Source organism: Pseudophryne corroboree, chromosome 9 (assembly GCF_028390025.1).
Source record: "Pseudophryne corroboree isolate aPseCor3 chromosome 9, aPseCor3.hap2, whole genome shotgun sequence".
Classification (NCBI taxonomy): domain Eukaryota; kingdom Metazoa; phylum Chordata; class Amphibia; order Anura; family Myobatrachidae; genus Pseudophryne; species Pseudophryne corroboree.
The window spans coordinates 342,299,095-342,324,797 of record NC_086452.1 but is presented as its reverse complement, the minus strand read 5'-3'; the positions used below and the strand labels follow the sequence as shown (position 1 = coordinate 342,324,797).

The following is a 25,703-nucleotide window of genomic DNA, read 5'->3' as shown; positions in this document are numbered from 1 at the left end:
GTACCTTGTCACTGTCAGTAGTTTATTCTTCACTTTCATTGTCGCGTCTGGCTTTTCAGGATTGTCCGTTTTGTGAATATTGGAAATTTCATAATTGATGCCGTGAAAAAATTGTCCTAAAAACATATGCAATTAGGTCAACCACTCTAGATCCACCACTGGGTCAGGGATAGGTTGGGGAAGTGTAAGCAGCGATATGGTGCAGCGACAGCTAGGACTCAGGGTTATGCCATAGCGGACAGTCAGTATAATGTTTCATTGTATTTCTCTGGGGTGTGTTATATCTACTTGTAGTATTAGGAACTAGGAAAAATTTAGATTAAGCCATGTAATTTTACTGACAGAATGTAAAATAGTGCTAGTCATGTCCCTGGGCGATGCTAGACACCCAAAAGGCTGTGCTAGACTCGCCTCTCCATCGGTGAACCCCCTAATAAAATTAGCTGCGCACGCCTATGTTCTTAGTACGTACAGTAATCTCTAATACAGCATACTAATCCTTACCAAGTAGTCCATGAACGCCTGCAGAAAATGTATGATCATCCAAAGTATAAAATCCTAAGAAATCCCTGTGGAGAGGGTGATTTTTCCAGGCTCTATGCAAAATGATTACAAATGTCGCCCCTTCTCCAAATGAAAATGTCACATTTGTTTCCTTGTTGATTTCCATATTAAACCTGAAAGAATGAATATTGTGTGACAACAGTATACAGGAGTTTGATAAAGTGCAGAACATCTCCAGAAAATGATATGTATATGTACTGTGCACTGATCCTGCAAATATGAGCTGTCATTGCGTTAGAGATGGCCACTGGTGTGGTTACCATCAGTGGTTACCATCTATGGTGATCATGGCACAAACAGTCGATGGCAGATAACTATTCTGTGTGGTGCCACCAATGGTTTTGCTATCATTGCTTCTGCGCATGTGCGCCACCTAGCGCTCCTGTATGATAGCCAGGGGCAGGGCCGAGCTGTGATTAACAGCTGACCCTGTCCAGGAGGTGGTACATCTTTTACCGGTTTTTGAGATATGAAGATATGTGTTAGAGATACCCCACATCGGAGGTGGTGGAAATCTGTATTTTCACAAAAGAAACTCGAATCATGGAAGCAAACATAAGCCACAAAACCCACGTGCATTACTATAAGGAGTAGAATGAAACATGGATGAGGGTAAAACAAGCAGCATATTGGGAGTTGGGAAGGCAATCCTGGGTCATTTTTTCAATCATGGGATTCCCAGGATCCAAGGATTGAGTTGGTGTTGGTACTGGCGGGCAGCAGCAGGACTCAATGGCTGCGCACCATCCTGCTTCCGTCCCTCAGTCCTTATTTCTCCCCACCACCCGCTCCGTCCCTCAGTCCTTATCTCCCCGCCACCTCCACCGAGTACCAACCAGGAGTCAGACTGATGAATCCTCTCCTCCACTTGTGTGCTTATCTGCTCTTCGAGCTGCCTGGGTTGTGTACTGCAGCATCCTCCGCTTAAGCAGTCGGGCGTAGCTTAAGAGACGGGCCAGTGTAGAGCTGCACTGTGAGACCTCTGACATCACGTCACATCGCGCACAGCTGGGGGCTATGGTAGCGGGGCAGTGTCTGAGTGAGTACTGCAGGTGCTCAACACTGCCCGGCATAAATATAACATAAAAACGCGCTCAATGTTTCCCAAAATCTCGGGATTGAAGCTCCCACTAATCACAGGAACCTGCTGATCCCAGAATTAGCCACCCTATTTGGGAGCAAAACAGAGAAGTTTAATGATTATGAGAAAAATGTGATAATAAAGTGTTGTCATTTTCACTAGTGCACATGATGAGCTTCCATGCTGCAATGACTGTACACATCAGGTATAGTGCTGTGGGCATGAACCATGAGGGCATGCTGAAATGCAGACATGTGGGTCACTTAATTTTGCCTCACGCATTAAGGAGCACACCCACAATCACACAATCACCCCCCCCCCCCCCCGTCATCAGAAAGAGTCACTTTAACAGAGTTACTTGTAACAAAGTAGTTACCACTGTGGATTCTATCCAAATAGCAGCAGGTGTTATTATATTCGCTGAGTGGTATCCAATTAGCCACGATAATGCAATCCGCGATCACAGCTAGTGTTATCGCACCTATCTCCCAAAAATCCGTTTATCTCAGCCTGCATGCTCCCATTTATCGCACCTATCCTATCCCAAAATGGCAATCACATGATTCGCACGATAATTCTAGCCAGCAAAAGCAGAGATAAGTATAGGAGAAAATTTGGAAATCTGCCAGTACCCCAAAAAAAGCCAAACTAATATAGGAAAACATTATAGAAGTCTGTTAGTGGCCATAATCAAAGTATTTGGTGTAATTAAATTAGATCAAATGACTGTTATATGCATTTATTTTTTAAATGTGGAAAAATGTTAGATAGCAATTTTTTTCTGCAAAATATGTGCGTTCATTAAATTTGGGGTACACAAAAAATGGGTATAAGTATATGTTTTGGTCATTTAAGGGGACTTAAAAAAAGTGAAAAATGACCGATTACTCCCACCTGCAAGCCTAAAAAACACTTGTCCCCCCTCATAAAGCACTCCAATATACCTATCCCATACCTTGTATCTCAATTTCCATCACCTGTCATTTGACATGTCATTATTGGCCAATTAAAAATAATTAGAAACTTCTAAGTGCCTAATTTTATTTTACCGTAAAATATGGATATGTACTACTTATTACCTGCTCAGAGATGGTGAAGAGAAATCCACGATAAACCCTATGGAGACTTATCGCCACTAATAGGATATCGAATTATTGCATTCGCAAAAATTTACTGCAAAACCGCATTATCGCGGTTAATTGGATACCCCCTCATCTTTTAACTGAATTGTTACTACATTAAAAAAAAGCAACAAAAGCTTCTTCACTTGTTAATAACAAGCAGCTTGTATAAAGTTGTTATTCACAGCCTGTTTTGATGTATATATAGTTAGTTGATGTTTATCCTCTGTTTAATCACATCCAACCTATAAAGGCTTTTTCTTCTACGCTACTTCATGGCAGCCATAACTACTGGGATTGTATCCCATTCCTAACTTTAGACAGGGAGTTTTTGTTTGTTTTTTACACTAAGGACCACCCACTATGGGTACATAACAGCACTCCACCCCCTTCTCCTTAGTCTTTTTCCTGTCTCCTAACTAGACAGGGTAGGAGTTGTTGTGTTTTTCAAGGACTTACCTCAGTTTTTGTTCCTAGCTAATACGTCTCCTTGGTAGCCGTGCTGGAAGAGGGTGGCTCCCTGGGGGCCGTCCAGTGAAGGGGACGCGTGTGTGCTGGCCGGGAAGTCCGCTCGCGGAAGGTAATGTGCGCGACTTCAGGCTAGCAGGGTCCGCGCACTGAAGGGTGTGTGCGCGGCGGTCCTCTTAGTGAAGGGGATGTTCGCGGCTTCCGCCGGAAGGTCCCCGCGAGGAAGGGAATAGGCGGCGGTGGGCGGAAGTACTAGGGGGAGGCGGCGGAGGCTGGCGGGAGCGCTGTAGCTGCCGTCCCGAATGGTGTGGGGGACGGTCTGCAGTTACGCCGCCGACTTTAGAAGGCACCAGTGTTTTGAATTAAAAGGCGCTGCACACAGGAGTGAGGAAAGCTCCTTTTTGGTTGCTGGTCTGGTCTCTGAGCTTACCAGCAGGATGGAAAGAGAGCCTTCTCCCCAAAAGCCGGTCAGTGCCCTAAAGAGGTAAGTCCTCATAGAGGGCATGGTTTTTTTACTCTGTTGTTGAATGTTAGATTAGGTTTTAAGGTGGTTTTTATTTTGCTATTTGTAGTGTGTCTCCACCTAAGAAGAGATTATGTAAGAAGAAGCAAAAGGACATGCAGTGTGCAGCTTGTGATAAAATCTTTACAGCTGCTGAAAATGTTAAATTCTGTGAAGAGTGTATGCAGAGTGATTGTCAGGAGTCTGTGCAGTCCAAACAGATACGAGATTTGATGAGATGGATGAAGGAGTCTTTTGTTACTAAAGAACAGCTCTCGGAGTTCCAGGGGAATAAAAGAGCTAGATCTCTGGATAGAGTTGATGCTGTGGATGAGTCAGGCTCTCAGGATTTTGGTTATGATGATTATCAGGTTGTCTCTAGTGCAGAGTCGGTTGACATGCAGGAAGATGATAGAAAATTTAACCTGGAGCTGGTGGATAGTCTTCTGAAGGATATCTTAAGGACTATGAATTATAAAGAGCCTGAAGACAGACATACTGATGAGTATATTCTGTTTGGTGATAAAGCTAAAAAGAACAGGTGTTTTCCAGTCCATAAGGCATTGAAAGATGTTGTGAGTAAGGAGTGGAAAAACATTGATAAAAGGCTGGGTAATACTAAGAGACTTGATCGTCTGTTCCCAGTAGAGGATGAATAATTTACTAATTGGTGTGCAATTCCCAAAGTTGATGCAGCGGTCGCAGAGATGGTATCAAAAACCACCATTTTGTTAGAAGACGGTGCAGTCTTGAAAGATGGGATGGATAAACGCATGGAGAGTGCGTTAAAGAAATTGCATATGTCTTCAGCAATATCGCTAAAATACGGTGTGGCGGTAGCGTCTGTTTCTAGAGCATTAAGAGTCTGGGGGTCGGTGTTGTCGACTGATCTAGAAGAAGGTATTTCAAGGCAGTATCTGCAAAGAAGTCTAAGCATAATGTCTAAAGAGATCGAGTATATCTGTGAAGCCTCTTTGGATGCTCTAGATTTTGCTGCGAAGTCTATGGCAGCATGTGTGATGGCAAGGAGAGCTTTGTGGCTTTGTTCGTGGTCGGCGGATATGCACTCCAAGAATAGGTTGGTGTCATTGCCATATGAGGGCTCTCTGCTGTTTGGAAATAAGTTGGAGGCCATCATACAAAAAATGTCAGGAGGGAAATCGGCAAAGTTACCTCAAGACAGGAGGAATAGGTTTCCAATACCTTCCTCTAAGCAGCAGTTTAAGGAGGCAAGAGGATATCGACCGGGCCGCATTTAATCAGGGAGGTACTCCTCAGGTACCAGTAGGCAGTCCTTTTCGGCAAGCCTACAGGAGAGGTGGTCGAAGAGCATGACCATTACAGGCTTCCGGTATCTTTCCCAGTACGGGGCAGGCTTCAGGAATTTGTAGGCTGTTGGATGGAGTCTGTACAGGATATGTGGGTGATAGATGTCATATCCCAAGGATACCGGATAGAGTTTTCAAAACTTCCAGTATGGGACAAGTTTCTAAGTTCAGAGACACCAACTACAGATCTAGAGTTAAGAGCCATGGAGGACAGTTTAAGGAAACTGGTAGAAGTGAGAGCCGTAGAGACTTTCCCTTTTCTAGAAAGAGGGAGTGGTTTCTATTCAAGACTGTTTCTGGTGAGGAAACCTTCCGGCGAGTTCAGGACTATCTTGGATCTAAGACAGCTCAACAAGTATATAGAAACGAAAAAATTTCGTATGGAAACGTTAAAGTCTATTCTGTTAGGCGTGAGAAAGAAAGACTTTTTGGCCTCTGTAGATCTAAAGGATGCTTATTTCCATGTTCCCATTTGCAAGCGGCACAGGAAATACCTACGGTTTTGTGTCCTCGGCAAACACTTTCAGTTCACTTGCCTGCCGTTCGGTCTGAAGACATCTCCAAGGATGTTCACCAAAGTTCTGACATCACTCATAGCCGTGATAAGAAGTCAAAAAGTAGCAATATGGTCATACCTGGACGACCTGCTGGCGTGCGGAGAGTCAATAGAGAAAGTGGAGATAGCGTTAGGTGTGATGCTACAGATTCTGCAGGAACATGGCTGGCTCATAAACTGGGAAAAAAGCAGACTGTCGCCAAAACAAATAATACAATTCCTAGGGGTGCAAGTAGATACCCTCGACTACACGATAAGCCTTTCAGAAGAGAGGTGTCTAAAACTTAAAAGTCTAGCTACCCTCATAAAGGGGTGCAACAGTGTGAAGATTCGTCAGGGAATGCGTCTTTTGGGGATGATGTCATCCACCATAGATGTAGTTCCTTGGGTGAGGTGGAGGATGAGAGATCTTCAATCGGACATCCTGAACGACATCCGAAAAGGGTATTCTCTAAATTACCGTATGAGACTAAGTTGGAAGGCAAAAGAATCTTTAACCTGGTGGACGGACGAACGGCTGGTCAGCAGGAAGACGTCTTTATCGGACCATCATTCTCTGGTTCTGACAACGGATGCGAGTGCAACAGGTTGGGGTGCACATCTGTTGCACATAAGCTGTCAGGGTACATGGAGCAAGGAGGAAGCACATTTATCTTCGAATCACAGAGAGATGAGAGCAGTGTGGAATGCCATACAGCATTTTCAGAAACAGCTTCAGGGAAGGCATCTCAAAGTTTTCTCGGACAACGTATCCGTGGTGGCGTAACTCAATCGCCAGGGGGCACCAGGAGTCGAGTACTGATGGAAGAAGTGTCGAAGATATTGAGGTGGGCGGAATGCCATCTCAGAACTCTGGCAGCTCTGCATGTTCCAGGGGTGAACAACATGGTGGCAGACTTCCTCAGCCGACAGGAAGTATTAGCAGGAGAGTGGGAGCTGAACGATGTAGTTTTTCAGCAGATCATGCGGAAGTTCGGAAGGCCTCAGGTAGATTTGATGGCCCACAGGTCAATGCAAAAGTACCACTCTTTTTCTCCCGATATCATCTCCCAGGAACGGGGGGAGTGGATGCTTTCTCCCTTCCTTGGACATTCAGACTAGCGTATGTGTTTCCTCCGATCCCAATGATTCCAAGGACTCTCAGGAAGATCAGGGAAGAGAAGGCGCAAGTAATAATAATTCTTCCTTACTGGCCGAAGAGGGTTTGGTTTCCTTCAGTGCTCAGGGTGGCGGTGCAGGGTCCTTGGTGGTTGCCGTTGAAGAAGGACTTGCTGCGTCAGGGACCGTTGTTGCATCCAAATCTGCAACAGCTTCATTTGACGGCATGGAAATTGAACGGCAGTTGTTAAGAAATAAAGGCCTATCTGAGCAGGTCCTTAATTTGCTTATTCAGTCAAGGAAGAGAGTGTCCTCTAGTGTTTACTATAGGGTCTGGAGGAAGTTCATCTCGTGGTCTGGATCAAGATTTAATCCATTGGAAGCAGAAACATCTCAAGTTTTACAATTCCAGTTTGAGGGCTTTGAGAAAGGATTGGCAGTGTCCACTATCAAAGTTCAAATATCAGCCCTGAGTATTCTATTAGAACGGAGGTTGGCCAAGGAGGACTTGGTTAAAAAGTTCTGTCAGGCAATTAAAAGAATAAGACCTCGAGTTAGGTCAACTCTTGCTCCTTGGGACTTAGTTCTCAATGCTTTGATGCTGCCTCCGTTTGAGCCTCTGCAGGATATTTCGCTGAAGTTCCTAATTTGAAAATAGTGTTTCTGGTAGCTATCACAACTGCCAGAAGAGTTAGTGAATTACAGGCTCTGTGGTCGGAGGAGCCTTACCTCAACTTTTTTCCGGATAAGATTGTTCTTAGAACTAATCCAGATTTCCTGCCGAAGGTCGTGTCGGAGTTTCACCTCAGTCAGGACATTGTATTACCATCCTTTTATCCAGATCCGCAGAATGAGGAGGAGCAAGCGATGCATAACTTAGATCTAATTAGAGCAGTTTCAATCTAGGTGGAAAGAGTTAAGCAGTTTCGCAAAACGAAGCATCTGTTTGTGATGCACTCGGGTGTAAAGAAAGGTGAGAACCCTACAAAACAGACCATTTCCAGATGGATAACGGAACTTTTGACATTTATTTACGAGAGAAGTGGACGTAGAGTTCCAGAAGGTTTAAAGGAACACTCTACTAGGGCCGTGGCAACTTCTTGGGCTAAGAAGAGTCAAGTGTCGCCGAAAGACATTTGCGCAGCAGCTACGTGGTATTCAATACACACGTTCTCTAGTCATTATGCGTTGAATATTGTTGACACCCACTTTGGGAAACAGGTCCTTCAGGGGGCATTAAAATAAATAAGTATTATTTAGCATCAGAACAAAGCTTCTTGTGTGTTTATATTGCCCTCCCTATGATAAGCGTTGGTATATCCCAGTAGTTATGGCTGCCATGGAGTAGCGTAGAAGAACGAAGCAAATTATACTTACCGATAATTTCATTTCTTCGAGATACTTCATGGCAGCCTACAAAATAGTACCCTCGCTTAGTTAGTTTTCTCAGAGAGACTTGTCGTAGGAGACACTCAAAAGACTAAGGAAAAGGGGGTGGAGTGCTGTTATGTACCCATAGTGGGTGGTCCTTAGTGTAAAAAAAAAAAAAAATCCCTGTCTAAAGTGAGGAATGGGATACAATCCCAGTAGTTATGGCTGCCATGAAGTATCTCGAAGAAATGAAATTATCGGTAAGTATAATTGTTAGGGTCTCCTGCTCTGTGCTGCCACGTCGTCATGGCAACCGGGAGACAAGTGCTAGCGGAGTAACCTGAGCGTAGCTGATACTCCATGTCGGGTCTTTTGCTGTGCAGTGGTTACAGGCTCTGTGCACGGCAGGGGATCCGGTGCTGGTTTTTGTGCTCACAGTCTGTGAGGTCTGAGTGGGGCGTGGACAGCACCTGCTATATAAACCCTCTTCTCAGGTTAGGCAGATGCTGCTGAATCTTTGTTGGTTAGTCAGTTCCTGAAAGCTAGCTAGTACTGTGTAAACTTTGTATTTGTTTGTTGCTTACTGCAAATAGGCCTTGGGATTTGGTATTACACTCTGCCAATCCAGACCTAGCAGTAAGACTGGAGTCAGTCGTTTAACCTGCTGGGGTTCTTCTGCTACTCTGTGAACCTAGCAAGTTTGCGGCTGTATTCTCAGACTTGCCTGCCAAAATCCTTTCTCACTGTGCAAGGTGTTCAGGTGTCAGTTTAGTGGCAGTAAACTGAACCTGTGCACTGCAAGTGAGGACTAGGATTGTGGAGACTCTCCTTGTGTCTATTATTCCATCTCTGACCAAGGAGTTTACTGCCACACCCGTTGGTAACCCTTTAGGGTTTTGCTGTTGCCCTTAGCAACAGCATTTCGGGTTCTCTACGTATTAAATCACTACATCTCGCTTCTTTCCATCTGAGCATTCCTAATACTAGGGAGACACCCAGTTTCTTAGCCTTTGGGCTTCTCTGTTCACTTTGTGTTTATTTTGTTACCCTATCACCTTCTGTGTATGTAATGTCATATTCCCCAGTCTGTCTGTGAGTTCATTTGTTTTGCATCCCACACCGTTCAGACACCAGTACATTCCTGCTGGCACTGGTGTGCATAACATATTCAGCAGCCTAATACTCCTGTTGAAATTTTGTGGGAATATGGAGCATACCCCTCAAAATACTTTGCAACAGGTGGTCGATCAGGTGCAGGTCCTGACTCGACAATTTAATGATTTGTCCATTAAAATGCACACCTCACAGGCCGCTGGCGGAGCTCCCACAGCAGCAGTACCTTCAGGGGTTAAAGAGCCGAAAGTAAATCTCCCGGATCGTTTTTCTGGAGATCGCTCGCAGTTCTTTTGTTTCAAGGAGAGCTGCAAGCTATATTTCCAGCTTAGGCCTCAGTCTTCTGGGTCGGAGAATCAGCGGGTGGGCATAGTGATTTCCTTGCTACAAGGAGACCCACAGGTCTGGGCATATGGGTTGCAGCCTGACTGTCCGTCGCTTAAAAGTGTTGATGCTTTTTTTACGGCACTGGGCATGTTGTATGATGACCCTGACAAGACGGCCTCACCCGTGGCTCAGATTTCGATCCTTAAGCAAGGGCGAAGGCCAGTTGAGGTTTATTGTACGGAGTTTCGGAGGTTGGCCCATGATACCCAGTGGAATGACCCAGCCCTGAGACACCAGTACCGAAGAGGTCTTTCTAACCAGTTAAAAGACCAACTGGTACAATATCCCTTGCCTGATAGCTTGGATCAGCTCATGCAGTTATCCATTCGGGTGGATAGACGGCTGAGAGAGCGCAGGCTTGAAAGGGAGACCGAGGTTTCCTTCTTTCCCAAGGGAACCTCAGACTCTGAGGAATTTTCCGAGGAGCCGATGCAGATTGGGGCTACCCGCCTCTCCTCGCGTGAGAAGACGCGGAGGAGACAGCAGGGGTTATGTTTGTACTGTGGGAATAAAGGTCATGTGGTAGTATCATGCCCAGAAAAGCCGGAAAACTTCAGGGCCTGAGGGTGATGGGAAATATCCTGTCAGGCCAGAAGTCAGAATTTCCCAAGAAGACTTTTATCATTCCGGTGACCTTGAAGATCCTCGGTCAAACTGTCAAGACTGAGGCCTTTGTGGACAGTGGGGCCGACGGGATTTTTATGGACCGCCAATTCGCCCTGAAACACTCTGTTCCCTTAGTACCCTTAGCATCGGAAATTGAGATTTGTGGGTTAAACGGGGAACCATTATCCCAGGGTAAAATTACCTCTTGCACTAGCCAGATTTCTTTGTTTATTGGAGCCACATACTCTGAAAAATTGTCCTTTTATGTGACTGTCTGTACTTTTGCCCCATTGGTGTTGGGGTTACCCTGGTTAAGGGCCCACAATCCTCAATTTGACTGGGTCTCTGGGGAGATTCTTAGTTGGGGTACTGATTGTTTCAGGAGTTGCTTGAGCCTTCCAGTCAGGCTTTCGCAGCTAAGTTTGCCAGGATTGCCAGGATGTTATGCAGATTTTGCGGGCGTGTTCTCCAAAAGAGTTTCAGAGGTACTACCTCCCCATCGCCCCTATGACTGTGCCATTGATTTGTTGCCGAATGCTAAGCTTCCCAAGAGCAGGTTGTACTCCCTGTCACGTCCTGAGACTCAGGCTATGGCAGAGTACATTCAGGAGAACTTGGCTAAGGGATTTATCAGACCTTTACAGTCTCCAGTTGGGTCGGGGTTCTTCTTCGTGGGTAAAAAGGATGGTTCGTTGCGACCCTGCATCGACTTCAGGGAATTGAACCGTATCATGATTAAAAACTCATACCCACTGCCTCTCATTTCGGTCTTGTTTGACCAGCTTCGTACTGCCACCATTTTTTCTAAAATTGACCTACGCGGTGCGTGCAATCTAATCCGAATAAGAGAGGGGGATGAATGGAAGACTGCCTTTAATACCCACTCAGGGCATTATGAATATTTGGTGATGCCTTTTGGGCTCTGTAATGCCCCGGCAGTCTTCCAGGACTTCATGAACGATGTGCTCAGGGAATATTTGGATAGATTCTTAGTTGTATACTTAGATGACATCCTAATCTTCTCCCATTCCCTGGAGGAACATCGGAAGCATGTACGCTTAGTCCTCCAGAAACTCAGAGACCACCGGCTTGGGGCGAAGCTGGAGAAGTGCGAATTTGAAGTTCAGCAAATCGCATTTCTAGGATATATTATCTCCCCAGAAGGTTTCCAAATGGAGGGTTCCAAGGTACAGGCAGTCCTGGATTGGGTGCAGCCCACTAGTTTGAAGGCGCTTCAGCGTTTTCTGGGCTTTGCAAATTTTTATAGACGATTTATCGCTGGATTTTCGTCTATAGTGGCGCCCTTGGTGGCACTCACTAAGAAAGGGGCGGATGTTGCTCACTGGTCTTGTGAGGCCAAAGCGGCTTTTGCCCGTCTCAAAAGGGCATTTGTCTCGGCCAAGGTGCTGCGACACCCAGATCCAGAGCATCCTTTTGTGGTGGAGGTGGATGCCTCTGAGATGGGTATTGGGGCAGTGCTCTCTCAGATGGGGGTGTCTGATAATCGCCTTCATCCCTGTGCTTACTTTTCCCGTAAATTTTCGCCTGCCGAGATGAATTATGACGTGGGTAACCGGGAATTGTTGGCTATTAAGGATGCACTCGAGGAGTGGAGACACTGGCTTGAGGGGGCTAAGTTTGTGGTCTCAATTCTCACCGACCATAAGAATTTGGCATATTTAGAGTCAGCGAAGCGCCTCAATGCCAGGCAGGCACGATGGGCTTTGTTTTTTGCTCGCTTTAATTTTTTGATAACATATCGCCCTGGGTCAAAAAACATCAAGGCTGATGCGCTCTCGCTGAGTTTTGCTCCAATCCAGGAGACCACCGAGGAGCCATTGCCCATTGTGTCCCCATCATGTATTAAAGTGGGCATTACCCAGGACCTCTTGTCATTAGTCCTTAGAGCACAGAAGCAGGCTCCTCCAAACCTTCCGGTAGGTCTTTTGTTTGTGCCTCCTAGGTTAAGACAGCGAGTGTTCCTGGAATTCCATGCCAAGAAGTCGGCAGGTCACCCGGGTATTGCCAGAACTCGGGAGTTGCTATCTAGGGCGGTGTGGTGGCCCTCGGTGGCTAGGGATGTGGATCAGTGGGTTCGGGCATGTGACATCTGTGCCCGAAATAAGACTCCTAGAGGGGTTCCTGTTGGCCCATTACATCCACTCTCTATTCCATCTAAGCCATGGACCCACATTTCAATGGATTTTGTGGTGGACTTGCCCAAATCCTCGGGGATGACAGCCATCTGGGTTGTCGTTGACAGGTTTTCGAAGATGGCGCACTTCGTTCCATTGGTTGGGCTGCCATCGGCCAGACGCCTGTCTGAATTCTTTATGCTGCATGTTGTGCGCCTCCACGGGTTGCCACTTGATGTTGTCTCTGACCGCGGATCCCAGTTTGTGGCCAAATTCTGGAGGGCATTTTGTTCCGATCTCCAGATTTCTGTCAGCTTGTCGTCAGGCTACCATCCGCAGTCTAATGGGCAGACTGAAAGGGTGAACCAGTCCTTGGAGCAGTTCCTCATGTGTTATGTCTCCAAGTGTCAGACTGACTGGGTTGCTCATCTGTCCATGGCGGAGTTTGCCTATAACAACGCGGCTCACTCTGCTACAGGGATCTCTCCCTTCCTTTGTGTGTATGGGCATCATCCTAAGGCCAATTCTTTTGACCCCCTGGACTCCACGCCTGGTGGTTCCTCTGTGGTTTCGGTCCTTAGAGGTATTTGGAGGAAAGTGAAGAAAGCCCTTGTGTCTGTGTCATTAGTGACCAAAAGGGTTTTTGATAAGCGGAAAAGACCCTGCAGCTTCAAATTAGGAGACTTCGTCTGGTTGTCTACCAAGAATTTGAAGTTGAGACAGCCATCTCATAAGTTAGGCCCCCGGTTCATCGGTCCTTATAAGATCACTAGGGTCATCAATCCGGTGGCATTTCAGTTAGATCTACCCCGTTCTTTGGGTATCACTAAAACATTTCATGGTTCCCTTTTAAAACGGGCGATTAGTAATCCTTCTTCCAGTGGAAGACCTTCCCCTCTTCTGATACGTGGCCAGAGGGAGTTTGTTGTTGAAAGGATTCTTGACTCCAAGATGGTTCGGGGTCGGCTGTCATTTTTGGTGCACTGGAAGGGGTATGGCTCGGAGGAGCGGTCGTGGGTGCGCAGTTGTGATCTTCATGCCCCCAGACTGTTACGCTCTTTCTTCTCGCAGTTCCCCGATAAACCCGGTGGTAGGGGTTCTTTGACCCCTCGTCAGAGGGGGAATACTGTTAGGGTCTCCTGCTCTGTGCTGCCACGTCGTCATGGCAACCGGGAGACAAGTGCTAGCGGAGTAACCTGAGCGTAGCTGATACTCCATGTCGGGTCTTTTGCTGTGCAGTGGTTACAGGCTCTGTGCACGGCAGGGGATCCGGTGCTGGTTTTTGTGCTCACAGTCTGTGAGGTCTGAGTGGGGCGTGGACAGCACCTGCTATATAAACCCTCTTCTCAGGTTAGGCAGATGCTGCTGAATCTTTGTTGGTTAGTCAGTTCCTGAAAGCTAGCTAGTACTGTGTAAACTTTGTATTTGTTTGATGCTTACTGCAAATAGGCCTTGGGATTTGGTATTACACTCTGCCAATCCAGACCTAGCAGTAAGACTGGAGTCAGTCGTTTAACCTGCTGGGGTTCTTCTGCTACTCTGTGAACCTAGCAAGTTTGCGGCTGTATTCTCAGACTTGCCTGCCAAAATCCTTTCTCACTGTGCAAGGTGTTCAGGTGTCAGTTTAGTGGCAGTAAACTGAACCTGTGCACTGCAAGTGAGGACTAGGATTGTGGAGACTCTCCTTGTGTCTATTATTCCATCTCTGACCAAGGAGTTTACTGCCACACCCATTGGTAACCCTTTAGGGTTTTGCTGTTGCCCTTAGCAACAGCATTTCGGGTTCTCTACGTATTAAATCACTACATCTCGCTTCTTTCCATCTGAGCATTCCTAATACTAGGGAGACACCCAGTTTCTTAGCCTTTGGGCTTCTCTGTTCACTTTGTGTTTATTTTGTTACCCTATCACCTTCTGTGTATGTAATGTCATATTCCCCAGTCTGTCTGTGAGTTCATTTGTTTTGCATCCCACACCGTTCAGACACCAGTACATTCCTGCTGGCACTGGTGTGCATAACAATAATTTGCTTCTTTTCCCATGTCAGATAATGTTGTAGGCATCCAGCTTGGCAAGGCTTGCATCCAGTTTATGCAAAATTACTAGATATCAAGTGATTTTCTCTTACGTCCTAGAGGATGCCGGGCTTCCATTTAGTACCATGGGGTATAGACGGGTCCCTTGGGAGCCATGGGCACTTTAAGAGTTTAATAGTGTGGGCTGGCTTCTCCCTCTATGCCCCTCCTACCAGACTCAGTTTAGAAAATGTGCCCGGTGAAGCCGGTCACAGCTAGGGGAGCTTTTCTAGTTTTATTGTTTTTTAAAAGAGTTAGGTACAGGGAGGCTACTGGCAACAGCCTCCCTGCTTCGTGGGACTTAGGGAAGGGGGGAGTAGGAGCCAACCCTAGAGGTTAATGGCTCCTATCTCCGCTGACAGGACACTGACCTCCTGAGGGTGCTGATCGCAAGCCCACGAGGCAACCGCTCACTCCCGCAGCACGGCCGCCACCCCCTAACAGAGCCAGAAGATGGAGTGATGAGTATGACGCCGGCGCGCCCCAGTAAGCGGGTCACCAGCGGGAATGGCGGCACAAGGGTGGGAGCGCAGCTCTGACAGGCTGCGCTCCGGAGGGCTCAGGGACACACTGTGTATGGCGCTGTGAGGGTGTCCTGAGCCAGCGCAAGCACCCTACACTGGTCACAGAAGGCTACCAGGGACTTATCCAACTGTTAGCTGCAAATTACCTCAGGCCAGTATAATACAATTAAGTGCGGGAAGACGCGCCATTACAGGGGGCGGAGCTTCTGGCTTCTCTACCGAGCAGGATCCAGCACTCACAAGCGCCATTTTCTACCAGTGTTTACCCTGCACAGAAACAAAATAACCCACCCAAATCTAACTCTTTCTGCACATGTTAAATCTGCCTCCCCTGCAGTGCACATGGTTTTGCCCAACTGCTAACAAAATTCCTGCTGCGATCAACTTGGAATTACCCCCTTTTTGTCCTATACTGCAGAATGTATATCTTCTCCTGGGGAGTCTATACCATGCCCAAAACTGTACAAACTCTCAGGCTTCAGTGGCAGATCCCCATGGGGTGGCCTCCATAGGGTGTACTTTAAAGTATAAAGTATATGTTTTCAAATATATCCCATACTGGGTAGAAGTCGCAGATTTGAGTAGTCTGGGGATTAACATCCCACAGTTGTGCCTCTCACCCCAAGTACGTACCCTATCAAGCGTACACTTGCCCATATACTGCATGACATATGAGGGGGGCAACATATGTTTGAGGCTATTCAAGATGAGGAATATTTTATATATATATATATATATATATATATAAAATAAATGCCTTCCCGCTGTTTAGGACGTTAAACGCCTTATTCGGGAACACCTGAGTACACCCAGAGATTTTATCCACATCCCTAACGAGTGTCTAAATTGTCAAAAGAGGTTGTGTTACCTGTCCCGGGGTACAACTTCCATAAAGTCTGATTGCAGTTTGAGACTAATCTCTAATACTGTACACTGCTGCAGGTGTGACTCAGAGACCCACTATTGCGTAGATCTCTTGGGATATTGTAACGTGGTCAGGCTCCTTACTTGATGATTTAGATTCTATGTGTAGAAGTGACATGTACTTGTTTCTATGTCATATACAGGATTCTACTGGCTTCACGGCTGGATGCCATGAAGGAGATTGGCCTGCTTAATACAGGGACCACTGCTCTGGCAGTTTCGACACGCAGGGGATGGTGGCTACACCAATGGACTGCGGACACAGAATCCAAGTAAGGTATGGTGAATCAGCCCTTCAACGGGTGAGACCCTGTTGGGATGCTCAGGATACGGGAATATCAAGCCAACTGCGGGTAAGTGGACAAATCTTCCTGCCGCAGCTGCGCAGTCCAGGGAATTAGAGCCTACACCTATACTGCAATCCCTTCAAACCATAATGTTTACACATAAACCCAAGGGTTCCTCCACTTCCTTTAGAGGATGGTGGGGGAATTACAGAAAACCTGCACTGCCAGGTTCCTAGGAACGGTTTCGGGTCCGGTATTCTCAAAACCTTTGTTTTGACAATGGACCTCACTGCCTGGGGATCAAGCAGGTGGGAGAGAGACTAAAAAGATTTCAGTAAAACATCTAGGCGATATCCTGCCTAGTCCCCTGGGAAACGTTAGGATGCCCAGGGGTGCAGACTGGAGATTCTAGCACTCCTGCCTCACAGATTATTCAAATCAGGCTTACTGGCTTCTCAGGCTGAAAGTACAATACTGCTGGAAGCTATTCTAACATTTGTCAAATACATGTAATTTTCCGGTTCCACCTCATTTACGTAACAGGGGTTACTATTCAAACATAAGGTCATTGGACCTCTACTGTTGGGTGTTCAATTCTGGAGGGAGTCTGAGAGCGGTCATCTCTGGTCGAGATATAGGGGAATTCCTGGTATCCCGGGATATCAGGGGTGCGTACCTTCACATTCCAATCTGGCCGCCTCTCTAGACCGATCTAAGGTTGCACTACAACTATATCACTTCTATTTCCAAACACTGCACTTGGCTTCTACGCAACACCGGGGTGTTCATCAAGGCCATGGCAGTGATTGTGCTCCTACTCCACAGACCAGGAGTGGACATAATTCCATATCTGGACGACCTTAACATCCTCCGGGGAGAGGTTGTTATGGAGTTTGCTCTCTAACATCAATTGTCCCGTGATCTTGGGTGAATCCTGAAGCTTCCAATTTCACATTTGGAACAAACAAGGAGGCGTTCCTTCCTGGAGATGATTCTCGACATGGAAGTGCAGAGGGTGTTTCTACCAGTGGAGAAAGAGGTGGTGATCCAATCAATGTTCCGGAATGTCCTGAAGCCAGCCTGGGTATCGGTTCATCAGTGCATTCCCCTTATGGGGAAGATGGTTGCCTCCTACGAGGCACGACAGTACGGAAGGTTCCGTGCATGGTCTTTCCAACTTGATCTCCTAGTCAAATGATAGGGATCTCATCTTCACATACACCAGCAAATACGCCTGTTGCTGAAAGCCAGAATTTCATTCCTCTGGTGGTCGACAGAGGTTGGGGAGCTGTCACCCAAGGGGCACACTTCTACGGAAAGTGGTTAAGTCTGGAATCCATCCTTCCGATAAACATTCTGGAGCAAATGGCCGGGTTCAACGGCCTTCTACTAGCGGCACATATTCTTCAAGATCAGGCCATCCAGGTTCAGTCCGACAAGGTAACGGCGGTGTCCTACATAAATCAACAGGGCGGAACGAAGAGCAGAGCTGTAATGTCAGAGGTGACAAGAATCCTCCTCTGGGCAGAAAATCAAGCGGTAGCGCTTTCAGCAATCTTCATTCCGGGAGTGGTCAACTGGGAAGCGGACTTCCTTCCAGGAGAATGGGGCCTCCATCCGGAGGTATTCGTAGAGGTCACAAGCCGATGGGGTGTACCTCAGATAGGCATAATGGCCTCTCGCCTCAACAAGAAGCTTTGGAGGTACTGTTCCAGGTCGAGAGACCCACAGGCAGTGGCTGTGGACGCCCTGGTAACTCCGTGGGTGTTCCAGTCAGTGTATGTGTTCCCTCCACTTCCACTCATCCCAAGGACTGGTCCAGAAGGGCTTGGTACGCGGATCTTCTGGACTTACTGCTGGAGGTTCCGAGGCCTCTTCCTCTTCGCGAGGACCATTGGCAACAGGGGCCGTTCACCTATCAAGACTTCCCTACGTTGGACGGCATGGAGGTTGAACGCCTGATTTTACCTCGGAAGGGCATTTCGAGAAAGGTCATTCCTACCCTGATACAGGCTAGGAAGGGAGTAACGTCTGAACATTACCATCGGATTTGGGAAAAGTATGTGTCTTGGTGTGAATCCAAGAAGTTTCCTGCGGTGGAGTTTCAACTGGGACGGTTTCTCCTCTTTCTGCAAGCAGGTGTGGATGTTGGCCTACGCTTGAGCTCCATAAAAGTCCAGATTTCGGCCCTGTCCATTTTCTTCCTGAAACAATTGGCTGCTCTCCCTGAGGTTCAGACATTCTTGAAAGGGGTTCTGCACATCCAACCACCTTTTGTGCCTCCTATGGTACCTTGGGATATTAATGTGGTGCTGCAGTTCCTGCAATCGGATTGGTTTGAACCTCTTCAGGAGGCTGAGGTCAAGTTTCTTACTTGGAAGGCTGTCACACTGTTGGCATTGGCATCTGCTAGGCGTGTGTCAGAATTGGGGGCATTGTCATGCAACAGACCCTACTTGATTTTCCATGAAGATAGGGCTGAGCTCAGAACGCGTCAGCAGTTTCTTCTTAAGGTCATGTCGGCTTTTCATATCAACCGACCTATTGTGATGCTAGTGGCTACTGACACCTCAATTACTTCAAAATCCTTGGATGTTGTGAGGGCTTTGAAGTTTTATGTAAAGAGAACTTCTCGTCACAGAAAGTCGGACGCTCTGTTTGTCCTTTATGATCCTAACAAGGTTGGGTGTCCTGCTTCTAAGCAGGCGATTTCTCGTTGGATCAGGTTTACTATCCAGCGTGCTTATTCTACGGCAGGATTGCCGTGTCCAAATTCTGTGGAGGCCCACTATACCCGTAAAGTGCGTTCTTCCTGGGCAGCTGCCCGGGGTGTCTCGGCTTGGCAGCTTTGTCGGGCAGCTACTTGGTCAGGGTCGAACACGTTGACTACGTTCTTCAAGTTCAATGCTTTGGCCGCTGAGGACCTTAAGTTTGGTCAATTTGTTCTGCAGGAGCCTCAGCGCTCTCCCTCCCATACTGGGAGCTTTGGTACATCCCCATGGTACTAAATGGAACCCCAGCATCCTCTAGGACATAAGAGAAAATAGGATTTCTCCTTCGTCCTAGAGGATGCTGGGGACTCCAAAAGGACCATGGGGTATAGACGGGATCCGCAGGAGACATGGGCACTTTAAGACTTTAAATGGGCGTGAACTGGCTCCTCCGTCTATGCCCCTCCTCCAGACCTCAGTTAGATTCTGTGCCCAGAGAGACTGGACAAACACTAGGGGAGCTCTACAGAGTTTCTCTAGAAAAGACTTTTGTTAGGTTTATTATTTTCAGGGAGCACTGCTGGCAACTGGCTCCCTGCTTCGTGGGACTGAGGGGAGAGAAGCAGACCTACTTCTGTGAGTTTAAAGGCTCTGCTTCTTAGGCTACTGGACACCATTAGCTCCAGAGGATCCGATCACTTGGTGCGCCTAGCTGCTCGTTCCCGGAGCCGCGCCGCCGTCCCCCTCACAGAGCCTGAAGAGAGAAGCCGGGTGAGTAGCAGAAGCAAGAAGACTTCAGAGGCGGCAGAAGACTTCTGATCTTCGGAGGTACCGCGCAGCGGTCGCGCTGCGTGTCACTGCTCCCACACACTAACGGCACAATATGGGTGCAGGGCGCAGAGGGGGTGACCTGGGCAGCAATTAAACCGCATTTTGGGGACTGACAAGACAGTATACAGTGCATAGGCACTGTATACAGACCCCCGCCAGTATAAATAATAGCGGGACACAAGCGCTCCATGTAGGGGGTGGGGCTTCGTACTCCAGCTCTAATCAGCGCCATTTTCTCTTCACAGCAAGCTGCAGAGACGCTGGTCCTGGCCCTTCACTTCTGTCTCAAGTGTCAGGGTGCAAAAGCGGGGGGGGGGGGGGGGGGGGGACACAGCATATTTGGTGTTGTATTTATTTAAATATAAAAGCCCTGCTAGGTCTGGGGTTTTGTAAATTCCTTCAGACCGGGTGAGGCGCTGGGTGTGAGCTGACAAACTCCCTTTCTGTCTCTCTGAAGGGCCTTACTGTGGGTCTGTTCCCTATAGCCCAGTGTGATAGTGGGTGTCGGTACACGTGTGTCGACATGTCTGAGGCTGGATGCTCTTCCCAGGAGGAGGCTGGTGCGGGGGTAGAACAGAATGTGGGAGTGACTCCGTTGGCACTGCCGACTGCTGCTTGGGTAGATATGTGGAATGCAAATGTGGCTTTGTTGCATAAGAGATTAGACAAATCGGAGTCTCAGAACCAAGCATGGAGACAATCCATGGGAGATGTTTTGTCACAAACTCAGACTTCAGGGTCACAGAAACGTACTCAGATAGCAGATACAGATACCGACACGGATTCGGACTCCAGTGTCGACTATAATGATGCCAAGTTGAATCCCAAGCTGGCTAAGAGCATTTAGTACATGATTGTGGCAATAAAGGATGTGTTACATATCACTGAGGACCCCGCTGTCCCTGAGACAAGGGTCTGTATGTTTAAAGGAAAGAAACCTGAGGTAACGTTTCCTCCCTCTCATGAACTTAACGCTCTTTTTGAAAAGGCCTGGGAAGCTCCTGACAAAAAGTGGCTTATTCCCAGGTGAATTTCTATGGCATACCCGTTTCTCTCTGGGGATAGGTTAGGGTGGGAGTCATTTCCCACGGTGGACAAAGCTCTAGCACGTTTGTCCAAGAATGTGGCGCTACCGTCCCCTGACACGGCAGCCCTTAAAGATCCTGCAGATCGTAAACAGGAAACTATTTTGAAATCTATTTATGTCACTACAGGTACGCTGCTCAGGCCGGCCGTAGCATCGGCATGGGTGAGTAGCACGATTGAAAAATGGGCAGATAACTTGTCATCTGACATAGACACCCTGGATAGGGATAGCAGTGGCGTAACTACTGCCCCCGCAGCCCTCGCGGTGGCTTGGGGGCGAGGGGCTGCGGGGGCGCCGCCACTGATTTAGAGCAGATTGACATGCGGACGAACGTCCGCATGTCAATCTGTTGTCACTAGCCCCCCGCTGTGAAGTAGGGACACGGAGGGCACAGCGTGCGCCTCTCCTGTGTCCCTCTGAGTCTCCGGCGTGTCGGGGGGCGTGTCCTATGAAAAGGGGCGTGGCTTCGCGGAGGACCCGCGATCGCGGGCCACGCCCCCGTTTCGTCACTGAGGGGGCATGCCCAGCGCTCTGTGAGCTGCTGGCATGCCCTCTCTCCCACTGTCTGCGCTGAATAGACGCTGTGCGCATGCGCACAGCGTCTATTCACTACTGCTCTGCTATGCAGAGCAGTGACTGTAGGAGACTCCCAACTGCCCCCCCCCATCGCGGGACACTGCGGGAGGTATGCATATATGGCACTGGGGGGGGCACTGAGGGGGCATATATGGAACAGGGGGGGGGGCACTGAGGGGGCATATATGGCCTGAGGGGGCATATATGGCACTGGGGTGGCACTGAGGGGCATATATGGCACTGAGGGGGCATATATGGCACTGGGGGCACTGAGGGGGCATATATGGCACTGGGGGGGCACAGAGGGGTCATATATGGCACTGAGGGGGCATATATGGCACTGCGGGGGGCACTGAGGGGGCATATATGGCACTGAGGGGGCATATATGGCACTGGGGGGCACTGAGGGCATATATGGCACTGGGGGGCACTGAGGGGGCATAGATGGCACTGGGGGGCACTGAGGGGGCATATATGGCACTGGGGAGGCACTGAGGGGGCATATATGGCACTGAGGGGGCATATATGGCACTGGTGGGGCACTGAGGGGGCATATATGGCACTGGGGGGGCACTGAGGGGGCATATATGGCACTGGGGGGTACTGAGGGGGCATATATGGCACTGGGGGGCACTGAGGGGGCATATATGGCACTGGGGAGGCACTGAGGGGGCATATATGGCACTGGGGGGGCACTGAGGGGGCATATATGGCACTGTATGTGTACCTGGCACATGGGGGGCTATATTTGGCACTGGGGGCACGTGAGCACCTGGCATTGTGGGGGAATATCTGGCACTGGGGGCATATGTGGCACTGGGGGGAGAGGCTATATTTGGCACTGGGGGCATGTGAGTACCTGGCACCGTGGGGGAATATCTGGCACTGAGGACATATGTGGCACTGGGAGCACAGCCCTAGCAACAAGCACTACCCCCTAGCAATGAGCATGACACCCAGTGCATGAAACCCCTGGCAACGAGCATGACACCGAGTGCATGAAACACCTGGCAACGAGCATGACACCCTGAGCATGAAAACCCCTGGCACCGTGCATGGAACCAAGAGCATGAAACCCCTGGCAACGAGCAGGTAATTTAAAAGTAATTAGAAGCCTTAATGTAGGACTTAATGTGTAATGGGCATTACGGTGTGTGGCATAATGTATCACGGACATTGCGGTGTGTGTCAGAATGTGTCACAGGCATTACGGTGTGTGGCAAACTATATCACGGGCATTGTGGTATGTGGTATAATGTCTCAGGGGCATTGCAGTGTGGCATAGGGTATAACGGGCATTGCGGTATGTGTCACAGGCATTACGGTGTATGGTATACTAGATCACGGGCATTGTGGTATGTGGTATAATGTCTCAGGGTCATTGCAGTGTGTGGCATAATGTATAATGGGCATTGCGGTGTGTGGCATAATGTGTCAGGCATTACGGTGTCTGTATACTATATCACGGGCATTGTGGTATGTGGTATAATGTCTCAGGGTCATTGCAGTGTGGCATAATGTATAACGGGCATTGCGGTGTGTGTCATAATGTATCACGGACATTGCGGTGTGTGGTATACTATATCATGGGCATTGTGGTATGTGGTATAATGTCTCAGGTTCATTGCAGTGTGTGTCATAATGTATCACGGACATTGCGTGTGTGTCATAATGTATCACGGACATTGCGGTGTGTGGTATACTATATCATGGGCATTGTGCTATGTGCTATAATGTATCAGGGGCATTGCAGTGTGTAGCATAATGTATAACGGGCATTGCGATTCCTGTCATAATGTGTCATAGACATTACGGTGTGTGGCATAATGTGTTGGGGGCATTACGGTGTGTGCATATTGTGTCATGTGCATTATTGTGTGTGGCATAATGTCTGAGGGCCTTTGCAGTATGTGGCATAATGTATACTGGGCATTACTATAAGGAGGAAAAATGACAAATAATGGAAGGGGCATGAATCAGGATTACTTTTCTTTCCTGTGGTGGCTAACGTCTGGGCGTGCAGGTTGCAAAACTGGGGTATAAGGTAGTCCATTCCTGCAATGCCACGCCTCTTTATGCGAAGCCGCGCCCATTTAAACAAAACCACGTCCCTTTTTGGCGGCGCGCGCCTTCGGCGCGCACATGTTTGTCCCTTTCCTAGTGCCAATTATGGGGGGGGGGCGAAGAATTTTTTGGCTTGGGGGAGAAAAATTTCTAGTTACGCCACTGAGGGATGGCGTGCTTTTGACGCTGGGTCATATCAAGGACGCTGCAGTCTATCTACGTGAGGCTGCGACAGATGTGGGCCTCTTGGGATCAAGGGCCAATGCCATGGCGATCTCGGCTAGGAGGGCGTTGTGGACTCATCAATAGAATGGTGATGCTGATTCTAAAAAGGCTATGGAGGCTCTGCCCTATAAAGGTGGAGTTTTGTTTGGTGAAGGCCTCGCGGACCTGGTTTCTACAGCTACCGCGGGTAAGTCTTCATTTCTGCCTTATGTCCCTACACAGCAAAAGAAAATGCCTCACTATCAGATGCAGTTCTTTCGGTCTAATAAATTCAAGAAAGGACGAGGGTCCTCCTTCCTTGCTGCTAGAGGCAAGGGGAGGGAAAAAAGGTCGCCGGCTGTGGCAAGCTCCCAGGAGCAGAAGTCCTCCCCGGCATCTGCTAAGTCCACCACATGACGCTGGGGCTCCCATGCGGGAGTCCGCACCGGTGGGGGCGCGTCTTCAGCTCTTCAGTCAGGTCTGGGTTCACTCGGGCCTGGATCCTTGGGTGCTGGAAATTGTGGCCCAAGGATACAAACTGGAGTTTCAAGACATGCCCCCACACCGATTTTTCAAATCGGCCTTGCCAGCTACTCTTCTGGAAAGGGAGGTAGTGTGTGCTGCAATACAAAAGCTGTGTCAGCAACAAGTCATTGTCGCTGTACCCCCATCACAATGGGGGGAAGGGTTTTATTCAAGCCTGTTCGTGGTCCCAAAGCCGGATGGCTCAGTCAGACCGATTCTGGACTTAAAATCCCTCAATCTGTTTTTAAAAAGGTTCAAATTCAAGATGGAATCTCTCAGAGCAGTGATCTCCAGTCTGGAAGGGGGGGAATTTATGGTGTCAGTCGACATAAAGGATGCTTACCTGCATGTCCCCATATATCCACCTCATCAGGCGTAACTGAGGTTCGCTGTTCAGGATTGTCATTACCAGTTTCAGACTTTCCACAGTTTCCATTTGGTCTTTCCACGACCCCGAGGATTTTCACCAAAGTAATGGCAGAAATGATGGTGCTCCTGCGCAAGCAAGGGGTCACAATTATCCCATACTTGGACGATCTCCTGATAAAGGCGAGATCAAAGGAGCAGTTGCTAAAAAACGTTGCGCTCTCCCTGACAGTTCTGCAACAACATGGCTGGCTTCTAAATTTGCCAAAGTCACAGTTGATTCCGACAACATGGCTGTCGTTCTTGGGCATGATTCTGGACACGGAACTACAGAGAATTTTTCTTCCGTTGGAAAAAGCTCTGGAAATCCAGAACATGGTCAAGGGAATTCTGAAACCGGCAAGAGTGTTGATTCATCAATGCACTCGAGTGTTGGGGAAGATGGTGGCGGCTTACGATGCCATCCCGTTTGGCAGGTTTCATGCCAGAGTTTTTCAGTGGGACCTGTTGGACAAGTGGTCCGGGTCCCATCTACACTTGCACCGGAAGATATCCCTATCTCCCAGGACCAGGATTTCTCTCCTGTGATGGCTCCAAAGTTCTCACCTCCTAGAGGGTCGCAGGTTCGAGATCCAAGATTGGATCCTGGTGACCACGGATGCGAGTCTCCAAGGTTGGGGATCAGTCACACAGGGTGAAAATTTCCAGGGAAAATGGTCGAGCCAAGAAACTTGTCTACACATAAACATTCTGGAATTAAGGGCCATTTACAATGGCCTTGTACGAGCGGAACATCTGCTTCGCGGCCTACCCGTCCTGATTCAGTCGGACAACATAACAGCAGTGGCGCACATAAACCGCCAAGGCGGAACAAGGAGCAGAGCGGCGATGGCAGAGGCCACAATGATTCTTCGCTGGGCGGAAAAACATGTAAGCGCTCTGTCAACGGTCTTCATTCCAGGCATGGACAACTGGGAAGCAAACTTCCTCAGCAGACACGATCTCCATCCAGGAGAGTGGGGTCTTCATCAAGAGATCTTTGCAGAAGTGACGAGTCGTTGGGGACTTCCTCAAATAGACATGATGGCGTCTCGCCTCAACAAGAAGCTTCAGACGTATTGTTCCAGGTCAAGGGACCCTCAAGCGATAGCAGTGGATGCACTAGTGACACCGTGGGTGTTTCAGTCGGTCTATGTGTT

At 48.3% G+C, this 25,703-nt stretch overlaps 1 protein-coding gene across 1 annotated transcript in view; it reads right to left on the bottom strand.

Moving 5' to 3' along the window:
- The window catches only part of ITIH3 (inter-alpha-trypsin inhibitor heavy chain 3), a 401,722-nt gene that overhangs the window by 12,485 nt on the left and 363,534 nt on the right, over positions 1 to 25,703 (bottom strand). The window contains exons 19-20 of the mRNA XM_063940620.1: positions 505 to 677; positions 5 to 116 (exon numbers count right to left, since the gene is read on the bottom strand). Coding sequence (XP_063796690.1) covers positions 5 to 116; positions 505 to 677 — 285 coding nt within the window. The remainder of the gene's footprint in view (positions 1 to 4; positions 117 to 504; positions 678 to 25,703) is intronic.